This window comes from Podarcis tiliguerta (genome assembly GCF_965153285.1).
Source record: "Podarcis tiliguerta genome assembly, chromosome: 17".
NCBI lineage: Eukaryota > Metazoa > Chordata > Lepidosauria > Squamata > Lacertidae > Podarcis > Podarcis tiliguerta.
Window position 1 is genome coordinate 39,062,095 of NC_139550.1, and position 21,705 is coordinate 39,083,799.

The window sequence follows — 21,705 nt, forward strand, 5'->3', positions numbered from 1 at the left end:
AAGACCATAAACTATAGTTCTCATCTGTTAGCTGTGGGAAGACTAGAGCCTTCTCCGCTTCAGGAACCCGGTCAACCATTCTGGAACTCTTCCAGACCCACAAAAACTACGCTAACAGGAGAAGGAGTTTTCAAACCTTTCTCAGAGTCCATAAATATGCAGTCATCCACTCAGCAGCTGGGCCCATAACCAAAGATGTTGGCTTTTTCGCAGTATAGTAGCGCAGAGAGCTTGCTGGGGAGAGCTTGCATTAAAAAGAAAAGACTCAAAAATAACTTAAACAAGGTTTAATAAGAAAAACAAAAACTCCTTAAACACTAAATACATCTACAAACAAACACGACCCAACCACCAACCCATCCCCCAGGGTAAAATGGCAGAGCTAGGTGCTGCTCCTTATATATTGTGGCCAATTCCCAACACAGCTTAATCAATGCAACTCAGCAGCACCTGCTATGCTTCACAGCTGTAAAGCTGGATCTCGTTAGTTCACTCTGGCCCTTGCTCCGGCCCCTTAAAGGTATACACATTGGGTGAAACAATGATGAACCTTTAGATTTAAAGAGACAGTTCAACACTTTAGATAGCCACCCTGGCTTCTTTAGGCACCTTCCATGCTTCCGTCTCATTGGTATTGCCTGAAGTTGTGCTTTTACTATCTCCCTCTTAACAAACTCCCAGCCATCATGAACTCCCTTTCCTTTTAGTATTACTGTCCATGGGATCTCACTCAGCACTTCCCTAAGTTTTATGAAGTCGGCTTTCTTAAAGTCAAGAAATTGAGTCCTAGTATGCTTGGCTGCTCCTTTCCGTTGTATAGTAAACTTCAGAAGAGCATGATCACTTGCGCCTAATGATCCTTCCACTTCTACCCCATTAACCAGGTCATCGACATTGGTTAGGACCAGATCTAAAATGGCTGTTCCTCTTGTTGCTTCTCCCACTTTCTGGACAATGAAGTTGTCTGCAAGGCCAGTGAGGAATCTGTTTGACCTTATGCTCTTGGCTGAGTTTGACATCCAACAAATATCTGGGTAATTGAAGTCCCCCATTACTACTATCTCCCTTCCTTTTGCTTGCTTGGCCATCTGTTCCAGGAAGGCATCATCTATGTCCTCCGTTTGGCTTGGGGATCTATAGTAAACTCCCACAATGAGGTCACTATTATTCTTCTCTCCCTTAATTTTGACCCAAATGCTCTCACTTTGGCTTTGAGGTTCTAAATCTTGGATCTCTTCACAGGTATACACATCCCTGACATATAACGCCACTCCTCCTCCTTTCTTGTCTGGTCTGTTTCTCTGAAATAGATTGTATCCCTCCATTTTTACATTCCAATCGTGGGACTTATCCCACCAGGTTTCAGTGATGCCTATTATGTCATATTTAGTTTGCTGTACCAAGAGCTCAAGCTCATCTTGTTTATTTCCCATAACAGCATAACAGAGCTTCTCCCAACCTTATCTTTTCTAAAACGTTATTGTCTCACATCAAATATAAACGATCTCTAGAAAAGAAAACAGAAAACTGGAAACAGAAACACTGTATGTACTTATGTAACCCAAGAAAATTTTTAATAAAGCAATTTTTAAAATAACAACAGGGCTTCCACCTCCCTCTCCAAGCCTCCCCATTTATTAATTTTATTTACTTATTTCATAAAATGTATATACTGCTTGACTGTAGGAAACCTGAAAGTGGTTTACAAAAAAAGATAGAACAATAAAATTATCTCTTTTAAAAAATTTACAACCATAATTTAAAATATACAGATTAAAACCACAGTAAAATAGACTAAAACAAATTTAAACTCCTACAAACTTTCAGAATATCTGAGTAGGCTTGTCTAAATAAGAACATCTTCTGCAGGTGCTGAAAGGACTACAGTGAAGGTGCCTGAGAGCAAGGGGCATTCCAGTGTTGATGCTGCCACACTAAAAAATCAAGTGCTGACAGATGTGGGTCACGTGCAGCCTCTGTGAAGGTGCCAGTTCTGCCAACAGAAGTGGTCAAGTGGTCATATGTGGGGCAAGATGATCTCAGATGTAAACTGATCCCTAGTTGTTAAGGACTTTATATGCTAATAGGAACACCTTGAATTTGGCCTGGGAGTGAGCAGGCAACCAGCGCAGATCTCTGAGCAGAGGTGCTCTATGCTGACGAGGCGTCTCTTCTGCCAGCACTTGTGCTGCAGCATCCTGCACTGTCTTGCAGCTTCCAGACCAAGTGCCAGCGAAGCCCCACATACAGCATTGCAGCAATCCAGCCTTGAAATACACATGAAGCCACTTTAGAAAGTTGGTGTGTCAGTGCCTCCCAGGTGTTCTTTTACTGACAGGTGGTTGGACTAGATGACACTCAGGGTTCCTTCCAACTCTATACAATTCTATGATTTAATTGCAGGGTTAAACCTCTTTAAAATTTTATTGTGCTTTTAATTGTTGGGAGCCGCCCAGAGTAGCTGGGGCAACCCAGCCAGATGGATGGGGTATAAATAATAAATTATTATTGTTATTAATTATTACTATTATTAAAAATCTCTAATGTCTAAGCTATGGAAAGTCTACAGAATATATTAGTGAAATCTCCTTGAATTTTAAATTCAGAGCATTCCCATTTTTATATATGGTTGCATGATAACTGACAGAGCAGCTAAGGAAGCATAATCACAGCATATGCCGTCTGCCTCTCAGAAGACACCGTGTCCCACATACTGTTAGCAGTCTGCAGTTCTTCCTGGTAACAGAGACACACCATGCTGCAGTGAAAGTTTCATTCATTCAGGAGATGGCATGAACAGAATTTAGCAAACAATTTTATTCTCCAGGCAATAAGACAAGAACATAAAAATAAATTCATTGAGAATTACTTGCTAGGTTTTGATGCAAGAAAATTAACTTGCAGTCCCTTCAATTCAGTTGCTGTTTGGGTGCTCAGCCTCCAGAATAGAAGCTCAAAGATTTTTGAAACAGTGGGGTAATTATCCTATACAAGGTTAGATTTAAAACAAGGAGTCATTTTAAAAAATCTAGATGACAAGTTCAAGGTTCTGCAAGAGCGCTTTCCTCCTATTCTAATGTATGTAGACCATTTCATACATTTTAGGCATACACCCATAAAGCATAATTCACAAAGCAGATTTTGTTGGTGTTTCTACATATAAATGTGGCTTTGAGCCACATGTGCAAAAATGACACTTTAAACTCGTGGAAGTGTGGAAAAACTGAGCATGTGAAAACACATGACCCAACATTTTTCAGCAGTCATTTAAAAACATACATTATTTTTAAACCATTCTCATATCCTTCACATTAAAGACTTCAGCCTGGCCTGACACTGAAAAAGACAAGTTGTCTTAGAGTTATGACATGTAGTATCTTTAAAGAAGAGAATCCTGAGTTCATGGATCATGATAAAAAAACATTTTATGTTGACTATGCCACCACATAAGAATCTTGGCTTTCCTTTAAGACCCAACTGGTGCCAGATTGCACCCTGGAAGAGCTTGGATGGTCCAAGAAGGAGACAATTGTTTTCACAATGCAAAATGCAATCATGATCTTGCCGGCTTATAGTCCCAATGGGGCGAGGTGAAGGATCCAGGCAGACGCTTCATTTCACACTGCAGGAATGAAAATCTAAGTTCTGAAAGCATCCACTGCTGGGGAAATAGTCCATCCTTAATGAGGCTCTTCCATCTTTCCGCCTTCAACACGCCTGCCTGAACTTTGTGTTGCTTCTTACTGAGTAACTGAATGTTGTCAGCTATCTCTCAAAGCTTACCCCCTCCTGACCTGTAAGCATGAGAGTCCAACATTCCGGTTCTCAAAACTTCAAGATTCCAAGGCTTGGGTGGAAGAGAAGGTTTTAAGAAAACATAAAAGGGACAAGTTTCTGATCACAAGTCTTTTGTAATAAATTCCACCAGTCAGTGTCTGAAAGTGCAGAAACCATCCAAACTCCTTAAGACAAAGTCCAGTTGGGGCACTGCCCATCAGTTGTTCAGCATCTCAAGAATGCTTTCCCATTTTCTCCCCCTGATCACTGGCTAAGTGGGGAGGATGAACCTGAATAACAACTGCAACTTGCTGGCATGGGCTCAAGTTCCTCTTCGGTTTATAGCAGCCACCTGTCCACTTAAACATTCACAGACTATACGTTGCCATTCAGGCACTTTTGCTCCATGGGGCTTTCCGTTACTTGCTGCTGCCGCCGTCTTAGGTGGTACTTCTTGATCTTACTTCTGTAGTGCATGTAATAAGCCACCCCTACTGCAGAAGAAATAACCACTACACAGAGAATCCCAATTATGATTCCAAGGATGTCAGGCTGGTAAGCTGTGAAAGGCAAAGACAAGCGGGTTAAGGTTATGGGCCTAAGAATTCTGCAGGGCTGCAAATCTGCAGAACACACACAGCTTTGCTTTTTAAAGGGCAAAATTCAAGCCCTCATGATTGAAAGGACATGTAGGTTGCTAAACACCAAAAGCTCAAGTAAATGAGCCTGGACCAGTGGACCACAGAGATTCTTGCCTCTTTCGCTAGCTTTAAGACCTCTGGCGATTCCTACACTTGTGTTGCTGCTGAATGCTAGGTGTGACTATTCCTCCAAAACTAGCTGCTTTCTGGACGTTCCTGGTATTTTAAGGGTTGGAAGTCTGGTTGCAAATTGAAATGCTAAGACAATTGAGCTAATCTGCACATTTCCGAAAGTGGAATTTTGTGTAGGCTACACACAAATTGGAGGTTATGAAGCACTAAGGCCTATCAAAGGGAACACAGGAGCAAGTGTCAGAAGAGTCAAGTGCACTGATTTGGGAACCTGAAGGCATCACTATTACCTGTGGTAAGTGCACACTTTTATGTTGGTCCACTGTCGTCTCTGATTTTTGAGGCTGAGAATATGCGACTTCCAGAGGCTGGCACCTGACAAAAGCTGTTCAGCGAGCCAACAAGCATGTGCAAGATTTCAACAGCACTCACATCAAAACCCAAAAAGAGTCTTTCCATTGGACCTGTGCAATTAATGCCTGCGGGTTGTTTAGAAAACCTGGCCAGTGGCCTGGCTCGGCTTGGCATCCCATATCCAGCTGTGTACTATCTCCAATCCAGAAAAATTGAGGAAGATTCTCTCTGTTGGCCTCCTTGGGATCAATTTATAACCTACACTTTGGTCCTGCTTTTTAGCAGAGTAATTTTAAATAATTCCACATTCTTGGCAGTCTGCTACAAATCCAAACCATGTGAGTCTCTCTCTATCTCTCTACTTCTCGTGTGTGTGTGTGTGTGTGTGTTTGTGTGTCTGTGTGTTTCATTGGAAGACGATTTGGACAAGGAGGTTAACTTACATTCAACGTGTATGATCACATCTCTTACATCAAATCCGTAGGCGTTGGTGGCATTGCAATGATAGATGCCACCATGCTCTTTCGTGACTTGCTGCTGTATCCCAATGTTGTACGACACCTCATCTTTCCTGCATTCAACAGTTGGTGGTGGGTTTCCTGAGGCTGAGCAGATAAAGGTCTCTTCACTGCCGTCCTTCCAGGTCAACTTATCAGGGCAGCTAGAATCACTCATTTGGGGCGCATCTGGAATGGAGAAGACAAAGGTGGTTGTTTTGCCTTGGCCATAAAGGGATGAATTGCAGCATCTTATTTCATCATTGCAAAACCGCGTAAGATTTGGTGGTAATCTTGTGCCCTTTAGGCAGCGTGCACAGGATGCTCATGGATCCTAGAAGCCAGCTGGGTGCTCCAGTCTAGCAGCTTGCACAGAAACTTGAGAATCCCAAAGCTAGTCCATGCATCTGTATTCACTGCATGACGCATGTGTGAATAAACCACCAGAGGCCAAGCACCATAGACGGAAATGTCGTATCGCTTCAGATCACAGAATGCATTTCAGCTGAGCTCAGTTCATACATTCAGGGTCAAAACAGATGTGATGCCAGGAGTTAACATCCATAATCCGGTCCTACAATTATTATTTCTTCTTAAAGAAAACATGCTAAAAGAAACCACAGGAGGGGGAGGGGTGGGATTGAACCACAGCACTGGAGGGGGTACACACACACACACACACACACACATAGGTACTAGTATATCCCTTGCAGGCACCATTTAGTATCTCTCACTGGGACAATTTGGACCAATGAAATGGTTGAGGGAGGGAGGTTAACACACTCCCAGCTAAATGGCACGGGTCTGAATCAGCCCCTCCCTGCCCCTGGTTTCACTGTTTAAAAAGAACCGGACATCCAAACACAATCCTCCCAGCATCGAACATCACATCAGATGTGAATAATCAGGAGTTGATCAGGTTGTGTAAGTGGCTCCAAGATTTGAGAAACTGCATTGGGAACTTACACTGGAAAAAATTACGGCTATAGGACCTGTGCTTGGGCAGGAAAGACCTGATGGCTTCCAAGAATAACCTCCCGTTTTATAGGCCAGCTTCTCAAGCAATTTCCCTAACCCTTATTTTCTCATTCATGGAAATTAATGAATTAATCTTGCACAATAATTAACCCCACAAATTGTGCATATATCACATTGATCCCAATGAAAAGCTAAATCTATATTTGGTCTGCACCACTTTAGAAGGCAGGCGATAGTGGGGGCTGACATGACTCAGTGCTACTTGATGCAAACAAAAGATTAAAAACTAGCATATAAGGGAGAAGGCCAGGCCTCTTTTTGAAGTGCAGGGATTGATTGTTGTGCTGTTTTTGTTGTAATTATTTGTATGCTTTAATTGTGTGTGTGCGGTTTTAATTCTACCAATGTTTAATTGTTTTTTTAATGACGGGGAAAAAACCCTGTTTTTTCCTATGTTTTTAGCGGTTCTTATTTTTATCTGTTAGCTGCCTTGAGTTCCGTCAGGAGAAAAATGGGAATATAAATAAATCAACAACCACCATGTATAAAACAGCTCTCAGTCATGTGAGCCCCTGTCTACAGTCTGAAGTGGTACAGTCCAAGCACAGCCTGCCTCGTGCAGAACTAGGCCTATATATATGGACAACAAGCTGCACAGGTTGGATCATTCATTCCCACTGCATAATTTATTTATTCTTTGTTGCATAATGCGAAGAGTTCTGAATCTCTAGAGATGAAATATTGTTCAGAAGAGCATTTCCTACTCACAGAAGACAGTGAGATTTGCAGCTGTCTCTTTCACAACCGAGCGCCCATCAACTTTCAGCTCCACTTTGCACATGAATTGCCTCCCATTATCCTCTTTCTGGGCCGTCAGTGAATAGTGCAGAGAAGGACCATCTCCGGATAGCAAGATCTCCTGGGTGTCACTGATGTGCATGACGGCACCAGGGGACTTGGAGCCATCAGACCTGCACATAACTGTCACATTTGTGTTGACAGGGATTTGGGGGTGGTCAATGTGCAGGGTGGGTTTGGGCAAACCTGCAAGAGAATGTAGCAGAACAGCCATCACATATCTAGATTGCTTGACTGACTATAATTATTACACCATGAGCTAAACCCTATCAAGTTAAAAATTTTGGTGAATTTTTAAAATAGGCTTGAGGTAAATTGGCAGGTTTTAGCCATGATGGTGAAATAGCTTAGAGCTCTCCATGCTTAGAGGCAGTGTACAAAAGGTAACAGGTAATAGATAAAGACTCTGCTCCCTAGAATTGCATGTTGAAAGGCTGTTAACTAATGGGAGCCAAATGTCTGTCATTTTGACAGGCATGCAGGGAAGACCTATGCCTGGCAGCCCCACTGCAAAGGACTGTGCTTTATAGGTGTTGGGCCAACAAATGCTGGTGGAATGAGCTCAGGCTTAGCCTGCTGAAGAGGAGACTAAGAAGAAATATGATAGCCAGCTTGAAATATCTAAAGGGCTGTCACATGGAAGATGGAGCAAGCTTGTTTTCTCCTGCTCCCAAGGCTAGGACCTGAACCAATGGTTTCTAGTTACAAGAAAGGAGATTCCAACTAAACATCAGGAATAAGTTTCTGATAGTAGGAGCTGTTTGACAGCGAAACATGAGAGGTGGTGGACTCTCCTTCATTTGAGGTTTTTAAGCAGAGGTTGGGTGGCCACCTGTCATGGATGCTTGAGCTGAGATTCCTGCATTGCAGGTGGTTGGACTAGATGATCCTCAGGTCATTTCCAACTCTACAATTTTGATTCTATGAAATCCAGATATGATACTCACTGTAAACATTCACAGTACTCTCTGCAGTTTTGGTCACTGGCCCCAGAGAGACTATGCAGATCAACTGATGTTCTCCTGCTGATATTGAGGTCACCTGAGCCTGGGCACTCACTTTGTGCCCTGATATGTGGTTGCTGGAGTTCAATCTCTCCCCTGCAAAGAACAGCTGAAATGCTGCCTTTTGAACCGGAAAAAGTCCAGACACCTCACATTCCACAGGCATGCTAGTATTGATCTCTACAGAGCCCAAAGTTTGAAGATATGGGTCCATGGGGAAAACTGTGAAAACCATGAAAGAAATCGTATCAGTTATGAAAAGAGATATCACTCCCATAAACAGGCAGTGACCACTGATGCCAACAGAAATGAAAACAAAGCTACTGAAGAAATAAACTAGAGGTTTGCAGAAGTTAAAACAAGTGAGCTTTCCCAAAAAACAAAGGAAGGCAGTAAAGATATCCAGCCAGCCCAATGAACATCAAGCCTGTTGGCTTCGGTGTTAGTTGGCTTCCATGGACTTACTGCCCTCTCTGGTTTGCGGCATATGGAAATAAATCATAAGCAAAATTACAGGTAGCCACCTATACCAAAAAGATTACAACCAGTTGCAGTTTCATTCAGTACCCCCAGCCTTGCAGATACAGTAGCCCTGTCTGCACCACAATGCCATTGCATAAATAAAAATGAAATAGATCCATCATGGATGCAAAACAGAAGCAAGAAAGAGTGTCCTTTCTGACATCCAAGGGGATCTGTATGGGGGAGTGACAATGCAGGGGGGGAGGCTCCATTACCTCCAGAGTTTCTGCTTGGATTTATGCCCATTAGCAGTCAATGAATCTGCTTCTTTTGCCATTGTGCCCACTTCTTTTAGAGGATGTGGGGCCTCTGATGTGAACTCACCAACAGTCTCCAGCGATTTGCTGAGGGAATACATTTCCAAGTAGGGCCCTTCCGGCCTCAGGTCCAGAACTGCGCGGCAGGTGACTTCCTTTCCATGGTCATTCTGCTGAGCGGTGATGCTGTTGCTTGTCACCACAACATTGCCGGCTTCAGGATTCCTGTGGTCCTCAAAGGTCTCCACATACAGCCTCTGCTTCCCTTGATACAAGGTCACGGTGAGGTTCCGGATGGGGGCAACATTGAAAACTCGACAAGTCACATTATACTCCTTACCCACCTCCACCTCGGGCAGCGGATCCAACACTACGCGCTCCGGAGCTCCTGGAACAGAATAAAAAGTGATAAATCCTATTGATTTGACTTTCTTCAATAATGTTTTATTCTGGATTGTTGTTTTTTAAATGTTGTAAACCAGTTTGAGATTTTTTTCCATAAAAATAATGCAGTATAGAAATGAAATGAGTAATGATAGTAACTTATTTCATTTACAGATCACTTCCTATGAAACATGTCCAAGCAATTTAACAATAAAAAAATGAATAAACAATTGTGTATCAAATACCACCCAATCTTCATTGGTTAATAAAATTCAGAAGTAATGGAAAAAGAAAGGATACACGTTCTGTGTTTCTTTCTACGCCAGTCTTGGGACCGATCCCTCCTGGGCATCTCAGGACCAGGGGGCAGCGTGTCCAGACCTTAAGGATGAGACCCATGAGGTCTCTGCTTCAACTAGGCAGCCCCTCTCACCCCACTGCCGTCTTCCCTCCTGCCTCTGCAAAGATAATTTTGCTTGGGAACCAAGTGGGGCTGACAGAGAGGGCTGACTTGGGCAAAGCCATTAAGAGCTAAGAAAGGACAAAACTTCCGGGCATGCCACAGCAGGCTGAATTATGCAAAATATTAAAAGTGGCAGGAAGCATGCCCATTTGATTAATTTACATAATATTTACAGGTTGCAGAATGTACCTCTTCAAGGCACAGACATTTCCACTGTCGACTAAGACATCATCAAGGATGGGGCAATGAAGGGAATTCTATAACTTGGGGGCTACTGCAACAAGGCCCTGCCCTTTGTTCTCAGCAAGTGAACCTCTTTCGATGTCGGGTAAACCCTCCAGGCTTCTCTATCTGGTTCTCAGAACTCTCCTCAAGCTGCAGCCCCTTTCCCCAGACCATGCCCCTCACCAGCCCAGCTCTGCAGCCTCGCTGAATGATTTAGCCTGTTTGGAATATGTCCTTGAACTTGGATGTCTCTTCCTTGTCTGGATGGAGGATAGAGAAGATGCATGAGTGTAAACTGGACATTAATTTCTCCACCCACTTTTGCATCTGGCCCTGTCCACCACTGGTGGTGCCCCTGGGCTGTCCAGAAAAGAATGCAGCCCTTGGGCTGGAAAAAGTCCCCCCACCTCTGAGGTGGGGCAAGCAGCTGGGCCTTGGAAGGGAACCTCAACCTCTGGGCAAGTGGCTCTAAGCTGCTCGGGGCTTTTGAGGTTGGCACCTGCCTTTCACTTTACAAGGAAACTTCCAGGGCAGCTTAAAAAACAAAAACATAAAAACAAAGCTCTTTTAATAAAAACACTCTATAGCTGCACTGAATTTCAAATTGTTCTTTCTTTCTTTCTGCTGTTAAACTGCTTTGAGGTGCTTTATAGGAAGTAATTCATAAATAGAATCGAACAAATAATAATAACGGGAGGAATTGCAGTGCAGCAACATAGAAGTAAACATCAACAGCATTCAAAGCAGATTTAAATGAGGAAATAAAAGAGAAACCAAAGGCCTGGGCAAATACAGAAGTATCCTGCTGGTGCTGAAAATGCAAAAGCGTCAGCAGCACAGTGAACTACTCTGGGGAGAGAGTCCTGGAGACAGGGCTCCCATTCCAGAATCACAAATGACTGTCCAGGAGATCCCTACCTGGTCCCCTGGACAGCCACTCCAAGGTAGATTACCGGGTTATGTGGATTCAGAAAGCAGCTTTGCATGCTCAGGGTAGTAGCCAGCCACTTTCTTTCCTGGCCTCTTGCTGAATTTGAATCCATGTCCCTCCTATTTTCCATTGAATAACCTTCAAGCCAAGCAGCACTCCAAATCCTCTGCCCTTAGTGAATGATTATTCCAGGACTGCCCAGTATATGACTTACGGTAAACTGTGGTGGTTATCCTCTGATATTTCGGCTCTGTCCCCCCACAGGTAGCAAAGCACAACGGCTTTGGTTCCCACTCAGTAACACTGGTGAGATTGAAGGCTTTCCAAGTAGGCCCAGTCCCTGCAGCAACGGTCTGTAAGCTGGTCTCCAAGCCAATGTTCACACAATTGGAACTGCAGTTTAATACCATGGAATCTCCAAACTTCACTGCAGGCTTTTCTGGCCAAATCCTCAAGTAGTAGTCCTCTTGTTGAGCCTCTGAAAACACAATAGATACGAAATGGAAACAAGAAGAATTACCGACGAAAGAAGAGTGGCAAATGAAGTTAATGGACTATGCAAAATTAGATAAATTAACAGAAAGGATTCAAAACCTGCGGGATCAGAGATTCTTAGAAGACTGGAGTAAATATTTGAACTATTTAAAAAGCAATTGTAATCAACAGATTACGCTAGTAGGACTGCAAGAAGTTCTGTAAGGAGGAATGTGTAAAATACTGCAATGAAGATTATGAAGAGAATTAATAGTTAATGATAATTAAAAGTAATAGTGAAATTAAGAAATGCAGAATAAGTGATAAAGTATGGAAAATCTTCAGAGGCTTTTGATGGAAGTCTAAAATATTGTATAAGATAAGAATTTATGTTAAATGATTGTTGGAAATGATATGTTAAAAAATCAATTAAAATGTACAAAAAAAGAAAAAGAAAACACAATAGATACAACATGTACAAAAGTGCAATACTAAATAGTTCTTAATTAAAAAACCCCAATAAGAAGCAATAAAATGGTGAGACTACAGTGGGGAAAAGAAGCAAGGAAAAGGCAAAAGAAAGAAAGTAGTAATGCCAAATAAGGTGAAACTCAATAAGGTGAACTCTGCAGCTCCACAGATTGTTTCCCTTATCTCCTTCAGTCCAGAATACGCCTGTTTTTAGCCAAATCTTATTCATTTTTAAGAAACAGGTGTCCCTGCTCTAGAGAATGACTCCAGAGAGTGCCCAGTTTCTGTGCCAGGCTTGGCACCCAAAGTCCTCTGCCCCCACATCTTGTTTTAATGTATGACATATTAGTGTATTTTTGGTCTTTGTGGAAGCCGCCCAGTGTGGCTGGGGAAACCCAGCCAGATGGGCAGGGTACAAATAATAAATTGTTGTTGTTGTTGCAGCGGCCAGATAACGGACTCCGCGGGTGAGACAGCCCTCTCCTACCCAGGAGAGGTTGGCAGGACTAATTACCCTCATATTAGCTCTGAATTTCTGGCACGACTGGGGGTCCAACCTCATGGGAAACAGCCATTTCCCTCAGCAGGAAAGATAACTCAGCTGATAAAGCATGAGACTCAGGGTTGTGGGTTTGAGCCCCACGTTGGGCAAAATATTCCTACACTGCAGGGGGTTGGACTAGATTATCCTCATAATCTAACTCTACAATTCTGTGCTCCTTCTGGGGTAGTTTGTCCACCTTTGATCCCCACCCAGCTCTCTCCTGTGGCTCCTTGAAGCTGTTGGCATGACAGCGGCCACACCCCAGAAATGGCTTTGACTGGCCAGCTTAACCACATGAGGTCACTTCAGGGCTGCAAACACAGCAAATACAACGCAGGAGTCAGCAGTTACCAGTCTCTGCAGCCACAGCAGGCGCTATGATTCTCCAGCGGTTTGACTCCCCCCCGAGAGGCGCACTCCATTGTGTCCATTGAGACAGACGGATGCCAACAACAACAAATGATATTTTAAATCAGGCATAGGCAAACTCCGGCCCTCCAGATGTTTGGGACTACAACTCCCATCACCCCTAGCTATCAGGACCAGTGGTCAGGGATGATGGGAATTGTAGTCCCAAACATCTGGAGAGTCAGAGTTTTCCTATGCCTGATTTAAATCCATTAATGGTACTGATTAGCCATTGAAATACTGGAGTCCTTTTGCTTCTATTTTTAAACAGAGGCTTCTGTTGGTGGAACCAATGCCTTCTCCTCCCTCCCCCCCCATGATTCTTGAGAATTAAGAACAGAGGCACTGTGATAGACATGCTTTAGGTGTGACTTTAAATCTCCTTTGAGGAGACTTTAGGGCTTCCTTTTTCCTTTGTTTAATGACTCACTTTTTGACTTGCTCTTTAGACTGCTGCCAGTAGATCAAGAAGAGGAATTCCCTGCCACTCCTTATTCTGATTAGTGCTGACAGAAAATCAGACCCTTTCCAGGAATGGCTCAACTCACCAAGTGAATTGCAAAAAGAAATACTGGGGCGGGAAGGAGGGAAACATCAAACCCTTGGAATGCAAGGCCACACAAACACACTGACTAGGGAGCGCAAACCCCAGAAAACACAGAGGAACCTAACTCTGCCAACATGCGTATAAAGGTAAAGGGACCCCTGATCGTTAGGTCCAGTCGTGGTTGCTATCTCCCCAGAAGAAATATTCCTTATCTACATCTAACCCTTCCATCCCAATAATCTCACTTTGCAAATAAACTGAAATACCGGTAATAGTACTGGGACCTTCAATCTGGAAACCTCCATTCACATAACTCAGAGTGAAATGCTAATTTCTCAGGACCTCACTTAAGCAGATGTTTGCTTTGGCGAAACACTTTGAAGGACTGTGGGGGGTCTGTGATTAGATGTCTCTTTAAAAGAAAAAATTAGCAGCTGGGGGGGGGGGCGCTGAAGAAGAGCTTTAGACTGCCTCCCTCCCAAAGTAGTATTTGTCCCATAAGGGAAAACAAGTATCGTATGGTTGGCATCTGTCTGTCTCAGGAGACAATGGAAGAGTGCATCGCAGGAGTGAAGTAAAAAATGAATTGGGATTTTTATTTTGTGAGGTGGTGGGTTCCACTTAAAGGCTGACAGCTTAATTTAGAATAGGAAGATAACTGCTTTAAAAACCCCAGTAACAGTGCAGCTTATTCACCCCCACAAAAGGGGTAATATCGTAATTCAACCCTTGCCCACCTTGCTCTGAACACCTAGGATTCCTCGTGACTCAAGGGAGTATTCAGCATGGACCCTATAATCACATTTGCTGTGATTGGGAGTGGAGAATGATAAGCAGAAATCCCCTTTTAGTTATGAACTGTGAACATGGCAGGGTGCTTAAAGCAACTTGTTAAGAGTGCAACCCTATACGTCTATCATAACGTCTACTCAATAAGTTAAGTCACATTGAGAAAGTTAAGTGCTCAACAATTCACAGACACTAAAATATACCCCCCCCCCAAAAAAACCCCTGAGTGTGGCAAAAGGGATATAAAAGTTTGTGTTGGCTATATAACAATGCCACTCAGAAAAGCATTTTGGCGCAGTGGAGAGGTGACAAACACGAGCAGCCTTCATGGCGAAGGTGGGGAGGCAGAGCTGAATCTGGACTTTCCACATGCAAACTCAACAGTGTAGCCCAAGCTACTACAACTCCCATCATTCCTAACTACAATGGTACCTCGGGTTACAAACTTAATTCGTTCCGGAGGTCCGTTCTTAACCTGAAACTGTTCTTAACCTGAGGTACCACTTTAGCTAATGGGGCCTCCTACTGCTGCCGCTGTGTGATTTCTGTTCTCATCCTGAAGCAAAGTTCTTAGCCAGAGGTACTACTTCTGGGTTAGCAGAGTCTGTAACCCGAGGTGTTTATAACCCGAGGTACCACTGTATTCACCAATGGGAGTTGGTGGTGAACCTCAGGAGGTGGTGAATGCTCCTTCGTTGAAGGCTTTTAAGCAGAGATTGTATGGTCATCTGTCATGGCTGCTTTAGCTGAGATTCCTGCATTGCAGAGGGTTGGACTAGATGACCCTCAGGGTCCCTTCCAATTCTAAAACCCTATGATTCTTTTGGTCTAATATCTGGAGGGCACCAGTTTTTGGAAGCCTGTCATCAAATACTGCCTGTTTTGTCTGGCAAAGGGATGCACCTACACGTGATGCAGAACATTCATGATTAGGGTTGCAATCCTCTGCACACACAACTAGGAGTTGTTGTTGGCATCCATTTGTCTCGAGGGACAAGGCATCACCAGGGGTGAAGTCAAACTGCTGGAGAATCATAGTGTCTGCTGTGGCTGCAGAAACTGGTAACTTGTAACTACTGCTTCCTGCATTTTAAAAATGTGTTAGCAGCACCAAAATGACCTCCCTGGGGCATTTGTACGGAGGTCCTGGGCTGGCCAGATGGCAAGACTGATATGGTCTGCATCATGTCTGTATCAGAGTGAAAAAGTTTTTGGAAGCCACATGGCAGCAACTTGTATTTGCCACTGAGTGCAGCTCAGGGCTGGGCATTCCAGACTTCGTCTCTGGGGAGTTTCCCCAGGCCACACCCTCTAACTGGCCCTGTTCTGCACCAGCCCCCAGTGCATTTCCCTGCCTTAAACTGTGACGATGCCTCCCATGCGCCTGGCTGGGGAGGACGTGCGTGTGGAAACCCCCGATTCTTGTGCGGCTGGAACGCGTTCTGTGCAAAGATTAGAGTCACACCCATTGCTCTGCTCACCTTTTGGCCTTGCAACGCAGCCCCCTCAGGCTGAAAAAGGCTCCCCACCCCAATGCAAAACTATTCTTGCCTTTCTGATGAGCATATTATGTCTCAATCTAGCTCCTCTCAACTCCCATACATCAATACATATGGGGGAGAGGGGTCATTTGAATTGAGGGAAAACAGGCATTTGGAATTCCACAAGGAAGACTAAACTATAAAATGGCTTTAGTGCTGAGTATTTTCATTATATAAATTTGTGGGTTGGTTTGTTAGCTATTTCCCCCCCCCCATTCTCTGTTCTATGTAACTCCAGAGATGCACCCGCTTCCAAAGGCTGTGTTCTCTGAACCAGTGAAGCAAAACTGTGTCTCCACTCTTAAGACAAATGCAGTGGATATCTACAAGGCAACAAGAATGCAAACACAATGCTGGGAGAGAATTCTCTCTGGGCCCGGGGACATGAACATATGAAGCTGCCAGACAGCTGGTCCATCTAGAGAGTGGCCAAGAGTAGGCAAACTTCAAGCTTGTTTTTAATAAGAACCCCAAGATCTACAAACCCGAGGCAGGTGCAAAAGACATACAGCTAGAATTAAAGATCTGAGCATGTTCTCCTTCTAGGGATTTCTTTTTAGTACCAGAACTGAACTGAGCTCTGATCACGTCCTTTTACACACACACAAAAAGGTCTACCTCTTGTTTAGCTTTCTTCATCTCACCATTCTAATTTTATATAGAAAAAGAAATGTTGCTTTAAAAACAGCTGGGAGTCAGAAAGCTGCAAACCCAGAGACCAGTCAGAAGACCTGCCCTCTACCTAGCAGCTCTCTCCAAGGTCTCAACAGTGACTCTCCAGCCTTGGGATCCTTCTAGCTAGTGATACTACCATGAATTGGACCTGGGTTGTTCTGCATCCAAAGCATGTGTTTGAACCCTGGGCTTTTGCCCTCCTGGACATTTTACCTACATTGAGCTGAGCTTGAGGTGGCTGCCCAACAGGACCCAAACAATCACAGAACCAGAGAATGTTTCCACCAGAGATTGGAATGGTGTGCATGTTGTTGTTGTGATTTGCTCTTAGTGAATGTGAACTCATACTTTGGCACCATGGCATTTTTTTAAAAAAGTTTCACAACTGTGTCTGTTTCATCTGCTCTAACTGAAATTTTAATTGAAGCCAGCTGCATTTACATCTTTCTTGTTTCCTTCTTGTAATTTTGCACTACTAGAGTTTATGAACCATAGAATGAATTCATTTTCATTCACTTCTCACACTCAAGTCGTTCCATAGATATACTAATCAGTTCACTCACAGAATCAGGCAGAAGGTACCTTCTTTATGAGTAAAAAAAATATGTTCAGGGAGGAAAAAGTACACTCAGCTGTTTGTGTGAAAGTAGCCAGAAATGAATTGCTGCTGCTTTTCTCATTCCAGGAAGCACAACACCAAGGTCAAGCAAAGCTCAGGGTTTCCCCAGCTAAGAAAGGTGCAACCCTGCCCCTCCGCCCAAGAGAAGGGGAGGCTGGGGGGTTCACGGCACCCCCTTCCCTCCTCACACCTGGAGGGGCCAGCAAGCAGGGAGAAGCGGAGAGCCCGGTCACAGATTGAAGCGAAATAAAAGCCCTCTCCAACCTCTTTTCAATGCCGTGGCTCAACCCCGTGAAGTCCGGCTCAGAGAAAGTGCCTCTGAGCATACGGAGAGTGCATTTCTGACCCTTCGCCCCTTCTTCTAAAACAGAGGCTGAAACCACTGAGCCTCGCCCTCGCCCGCCCCGGGACCGGCGGACAGGGGCGCCCGGAAAGGCCGACTCCCTTCGCCCCTTACCTTGCGCGGCAGAGCAAGCGGCCGCGGCGAGCAGGAGGAGGGCGGCGGGCAGGCGCGGCATGGCGCGGAGCGGGCGCGGCGGCCGGAGAGCCCTTCAGGTGCGCAGGCGACGCCGAATCCCTCCCGCCAGGCTGCCGCCGGAGCATCCGCTGGTGGCGCCCGCAGCCTCTCGCCCGACTTTATACGCCCCGAGGCGGTTCCGGGAAAGGCTCCGCTCACGAGGGTCGGGGAAACTCCCGCCGCCGCCGCCGCCCGGCCCCCTTTCCAGGCCGGCCTCCTGGGGGCGGCGAGGGGCTGCGCTCGTCACGGAGCCGGGTCCGGCGCCGCCTGAGCGCCCCTTCGCCGCCTTCGGAGAGGCTTTCCGGGTCGGGTTTTTCCTTCTGCCCCCCCGGGGGGCACCAGGCGCCCCCTCAGCGCTCAGGAAAGCGGATCCTCGGGGAAGCCCCGTCTCAGTCGGGAGAAGGCGAAGCCGATCCCTCGGCTGCCTGCTCTCCAGGGGGCCTGGGGCGAAGAATTCTGTCCAAAAGCCTCACAAAGTCAGACTATCCTGGACAACTCTAAACATGAGTGAAACAGCCTTCCGGCCCCCTCCATAGTTGTGGGCGAGGAGCCGACCCCGTCCAGCGCCGAGGGCGCCCCGAGCAGCCCGGCCTCCCGCCCGCAAGCGCGCCCTCTGCGCCCCCGTCCCGCGGGCGGCAGCCTGGGCAGCTCTGCCAGGGGCGCCTGGTCCCCCCCCCGGTGTGCATGACGTGTATATGATGTCACGCAACACTGCCCCCCCCCATGTGGCCCAGGTTGAGGGATCGACCACATATGGATCGCACGCCCCTCATTCAGTGGCGGTGGTGGAGTTTTTGTTAACTTGTGGGGAGGGGGAGCCCTGAAGGGGAGTCACTTGCCCCCATCTGCCCCCAGAGGGTCTGTGGAGCCAACTGACCTCTACTCAAAAGGAAACTCACAGAAATAAAGGGACCTAATTTAGCCATGTCCATTAATGTCAATAGGTTTATGCTGAGTATGACTAACGCTGAATGCAACCCCCCCCCCCCTTTGAGAGCCTGAGGTGGCAGGAGGGAGGAATAGGCTGCCTTTCTTGTTTTGATTTTTGACTGTTGCTAACAAATTACTTTCCAAGGAAGAGAGCTTGGGGAATGCGCTGCTTCCGCCCACCCACAAAACAGCAGAATATATTGGCACGGGAAGAGGTTTTACTCATTGTCTACCAGTGGCCACTTTCCTTGCAAGGCAGCAGAGTAAAGGTGCATTTTTCTCAGGGGAGCAAGTGGGGCTTTTTTCCCAAAGGCAGCGTGGGGGAAATGCAAAGTTTGCATGGGGGGGCATCAGTCCCCTGGATAGATCTGCAGATCCGTATGTCCCTTTGCCTGCCAGAGGCTGGTTGATTTTAGGCAGTTCCCCGCTGGCCTGATGCAGTGGGGAACTTTCCACCTGGGCGGTGACAGTGCTGGAGCCCTCTTCTTGCAGCGTCCTCCCCGCATTGGCACTCAGCATCCAGACTCTTGCGGCTGCGGGAGGGCGAGGAGCAGCAGCTGTTTCTGTCACTCACACCACATGTCCCCTTCTCCCCTGGCCCTGCCTGCCAGCCGCGCTGCTACTGCTTTGGCCTGGGTGTTACTAATGGTACAAAACAAATAAAGCGGGACATTTTGCAAAATTTTAAAAATATGCCCGGATAGCCCTTTTAAACCGTAAAAAGAGGATGTACCTGGTAAAAACCGGACATATGACAACTCTACCCCAAAGGGGTGATTTCTAGTAAGTGGCATTCAGAAGCATAGAGCTTTGTTAGTTACAGATTGTTTGTTGTTGTTGTTTAGTTGTTTAGTCGTGTCCGCCTCTTCGTGACCCCCTGGACCAGAGCATGCCAGGCACTCCTGTCTTCCACTGCCTCCCGCAGCTTGGTCAAATTCATGCTCGTAGCTTCAAGAACACTGTCCAACCATCTGGTCCTCTGTTGTCCCCTTCTCCTTGTGCCCTCCATCTTTCTCAACATCAGGGTCTTTTCCACGGAGTCTTCTCTTCTCATGAGTCACAGAGAGACTTTGTTTTTTTAAAAAAAAAGTAAAGGTAAAGGACCCCTGACAGTTAAATCCAGTCGTGAACAACTGGGGTTGCGGCACTCATCTCGCTTTACTGGCCAAGGGAACCGACATTTGTCCGCAGACAGTTTTTCCAGGTCTTGTGGCCAGCATGACTAAGCCGCTTCTGGTGCAATGGAACTCTGAGACCAGAGCAGTGCATGGAAATGCCATTTATCTTCCCGCCGGAGCGGTACCTATTTATCTACTTGCACTTTGACGTGCTTTCGAACTGCTAGGTTGGCAGGAGCTGGGACCGAGTAATGGGAGCTCACCCCATTGCGGGGATTCGAACCGCCGACCTTCAGCCCTAGGCTCAGTGGTTTAGACCACAGCGCCACCCAAGTCCCTAGACTTTGTTAGTCACAGTTAATAGACCATGGTGCAGACCTGAAAGGGTTAAAAACACTTTATAGCATTATGATGTTATAGTTTTATATCTCTACAGTCATACCTTGGGTTACAGATGCTTCAGGTACGTTTTCGGGTTGTGCGTTTACGGAAGTATCGGAACGGGTTACTTCCAGGTTTCGGTACTCACACATGCACAGAAGCAATAAATCGTGCTTTGCGCATGTGCAGAAGCACTGAATTGCAACCCATGCGTGTGCAGATGCGGTGCTGCGGGTTGCGAATGTGCCTCCCGCACGGATCACATTCACAACCCAAGCGTCCACTGTATTTCATTTTAAAATATTGTTAATTTGGCAGGTAGGGGTAACTCTGTATGATGCCTGAATCCTTTCAAATTCCTGGAGTCTTGAATCCAGGGTTAAAATCTAATGGAGGAGTAAATTGTTGAAGTAGCCAGGCCAGCTTTTTGGTAATGGTCTTCTAGTATAACAAAGGATGTTACATATAGCATATATTCAACACAAAAAACGACGACAATTTGTTGTTGACAAAGGACAGCTGGACATCTAAAGGGCCCCATTACCTTCAGGAGCTCCTTGGGGCCTCATCAGACCTCAATCCGTCCCTGGTGTAGTTTGCAGCAGCAGCAGCAAGCACTGCAGTGGTTCTGGCGCAAGTTGCAGGGAGCCTGCATGGGGACAGCAGGGATTTCTGCTGGCTACTTTGCAGAGCTGGGCTTTCCTGGCCAATGAAAAGGCCGGCTCGCCTGCCTTGGACAGTCTCTTTTCCTGGAACACAGCTGGAGCTGCTGATGCTGCTGTAATCCAAAGTGAGCTGTGAAGTCTAGCCCTGCCCCCCACCCCCAATATAAGAGAGTCGGCCAGGGGCAGAGGTGGAAAAGTGGGTTGTTAATGTATCCTCTCTTTTGCACGTCAAATTATGGCAACCCTCCTTTGGTTGGCCCCTGTAAGAACAGGATGCTGGACTAGATGGACCATGGGCCTGATCCTGCAGGCTCCTCTTACATTCTTATATTGCTATTGGTCAAATGGTGCTGACTGTAACATGTTTTTTATATACATACATTTTTATGACAAAAATGATATTTTTTATTTCAGTGTTATAGCGCTATAAACACTATAATACAATAAACAAACAAACAACTATGATGTTTGTAGTATTATACCTCAATTTCTCTTTCTTTTTATAAAGAAATGCTGAAAAATGCTAACTAAAATGAATGCTAACTAAAAATCAATTAAACAAATAAATGGGTCAGAAAATGGTATTCACTGCAAGAATTACATTGAATGCGTGCTGCGTTTTGAAAGGCTCCGCCAACAAGTTCTCCCCTCCCCGCCCCCCCCCCCCCCGATCTCCAAGAACTCAAAGAGTAATAAAGAGAGCAGAACAGAGGCCAGAGGTGCCCAGTCGCAGTTTGAGAGGAGGAGTCTTAGAGAGGGTGGAAGGCAAGGACTTTCAGTCCTGGCAACTGCTCCATAGGGCCAAGACCTATGGGGAAGTGTGCTGAGACCACTAGGCTGCGTTGTATTTCGTTTCCTTGAATAAAGAGTTAATGTCACTGGCATCAGAGATTTGCTTCCTTTCTTGCAGACCTGAGTCTGACTCCAGCCCTGACACCTGGCACCTAAATCTAGGTAATGATGATGCCCTGGGCAAAGCATAAACAGGGAGCCATCCCTGGGA

The 21,705-nt window shown here is 45.7% G+C and overlaps 2 protein-coding genes across 2 annotated transcripts in view; one reads left to right on the top strand and one right to left on the bottom strand.

The window, feature by feature from the left end:
* Window positions 1–21,705, top strand: part of SHFL (shiftless antiviral inhibitor of ribosomal frameshifting) — a 320,289-nt gene that overhangs the window by 217,031 nt on the left and 81,553 nt on the right. The gene's annotated exons all lie outside the window — the stretch shown is intronic.
* LOC310668114 (intercellular adhesion molecule 1-like) lies at window positions 1,550–17,872 on the bottom strand. Its single transcript, XM_083421075.1, has 7 exons — window positions 17,549–17,872; window positions 11,238–11,501; window positions 9,088–9,408; window positions 8,185–8,463; window positions 7,148–7,423; window positions 5,348–5,590; window positions 1,550–4,337 (listed from the first exon to the last, which is right to left on the bottom strand). Exons 1-7 carry the CDS (start codon window positions 17,607–17,609, stop codon window positions 4,153–4,155), a joined length of 1,629 nt encoding a protein of 542 aa, XP_083277201.1. The 5' UTR covers window positions 17,610–17,872; the 3' UTR covers window positions 1,550–4,152.

Coding starts and splice junctions, on each gene's coding strand:
- LOC310668114 (XM_083421075.1), bottom strand. CDS start 17,609: ATGCCGCGCCTGCCCGCCGCCCTCCTCCTGCTCGCCGCGGCCGCTTGC. Junction 11,502..17,548: donor CGCTTGCTCTGCCGCGCAAG/GTAAGGGGCGAA, acceptor TTGTGTTTTCAG/AGGCTCAACAAGAGGACTAC. Junction 5,591..7,147: donor TGCAAATCTCACTGTCTTCT/GTGAGTAGGAAA, acceptor TCTCCATTCCAG/ATGCGCCCCAAATGAGTGAT.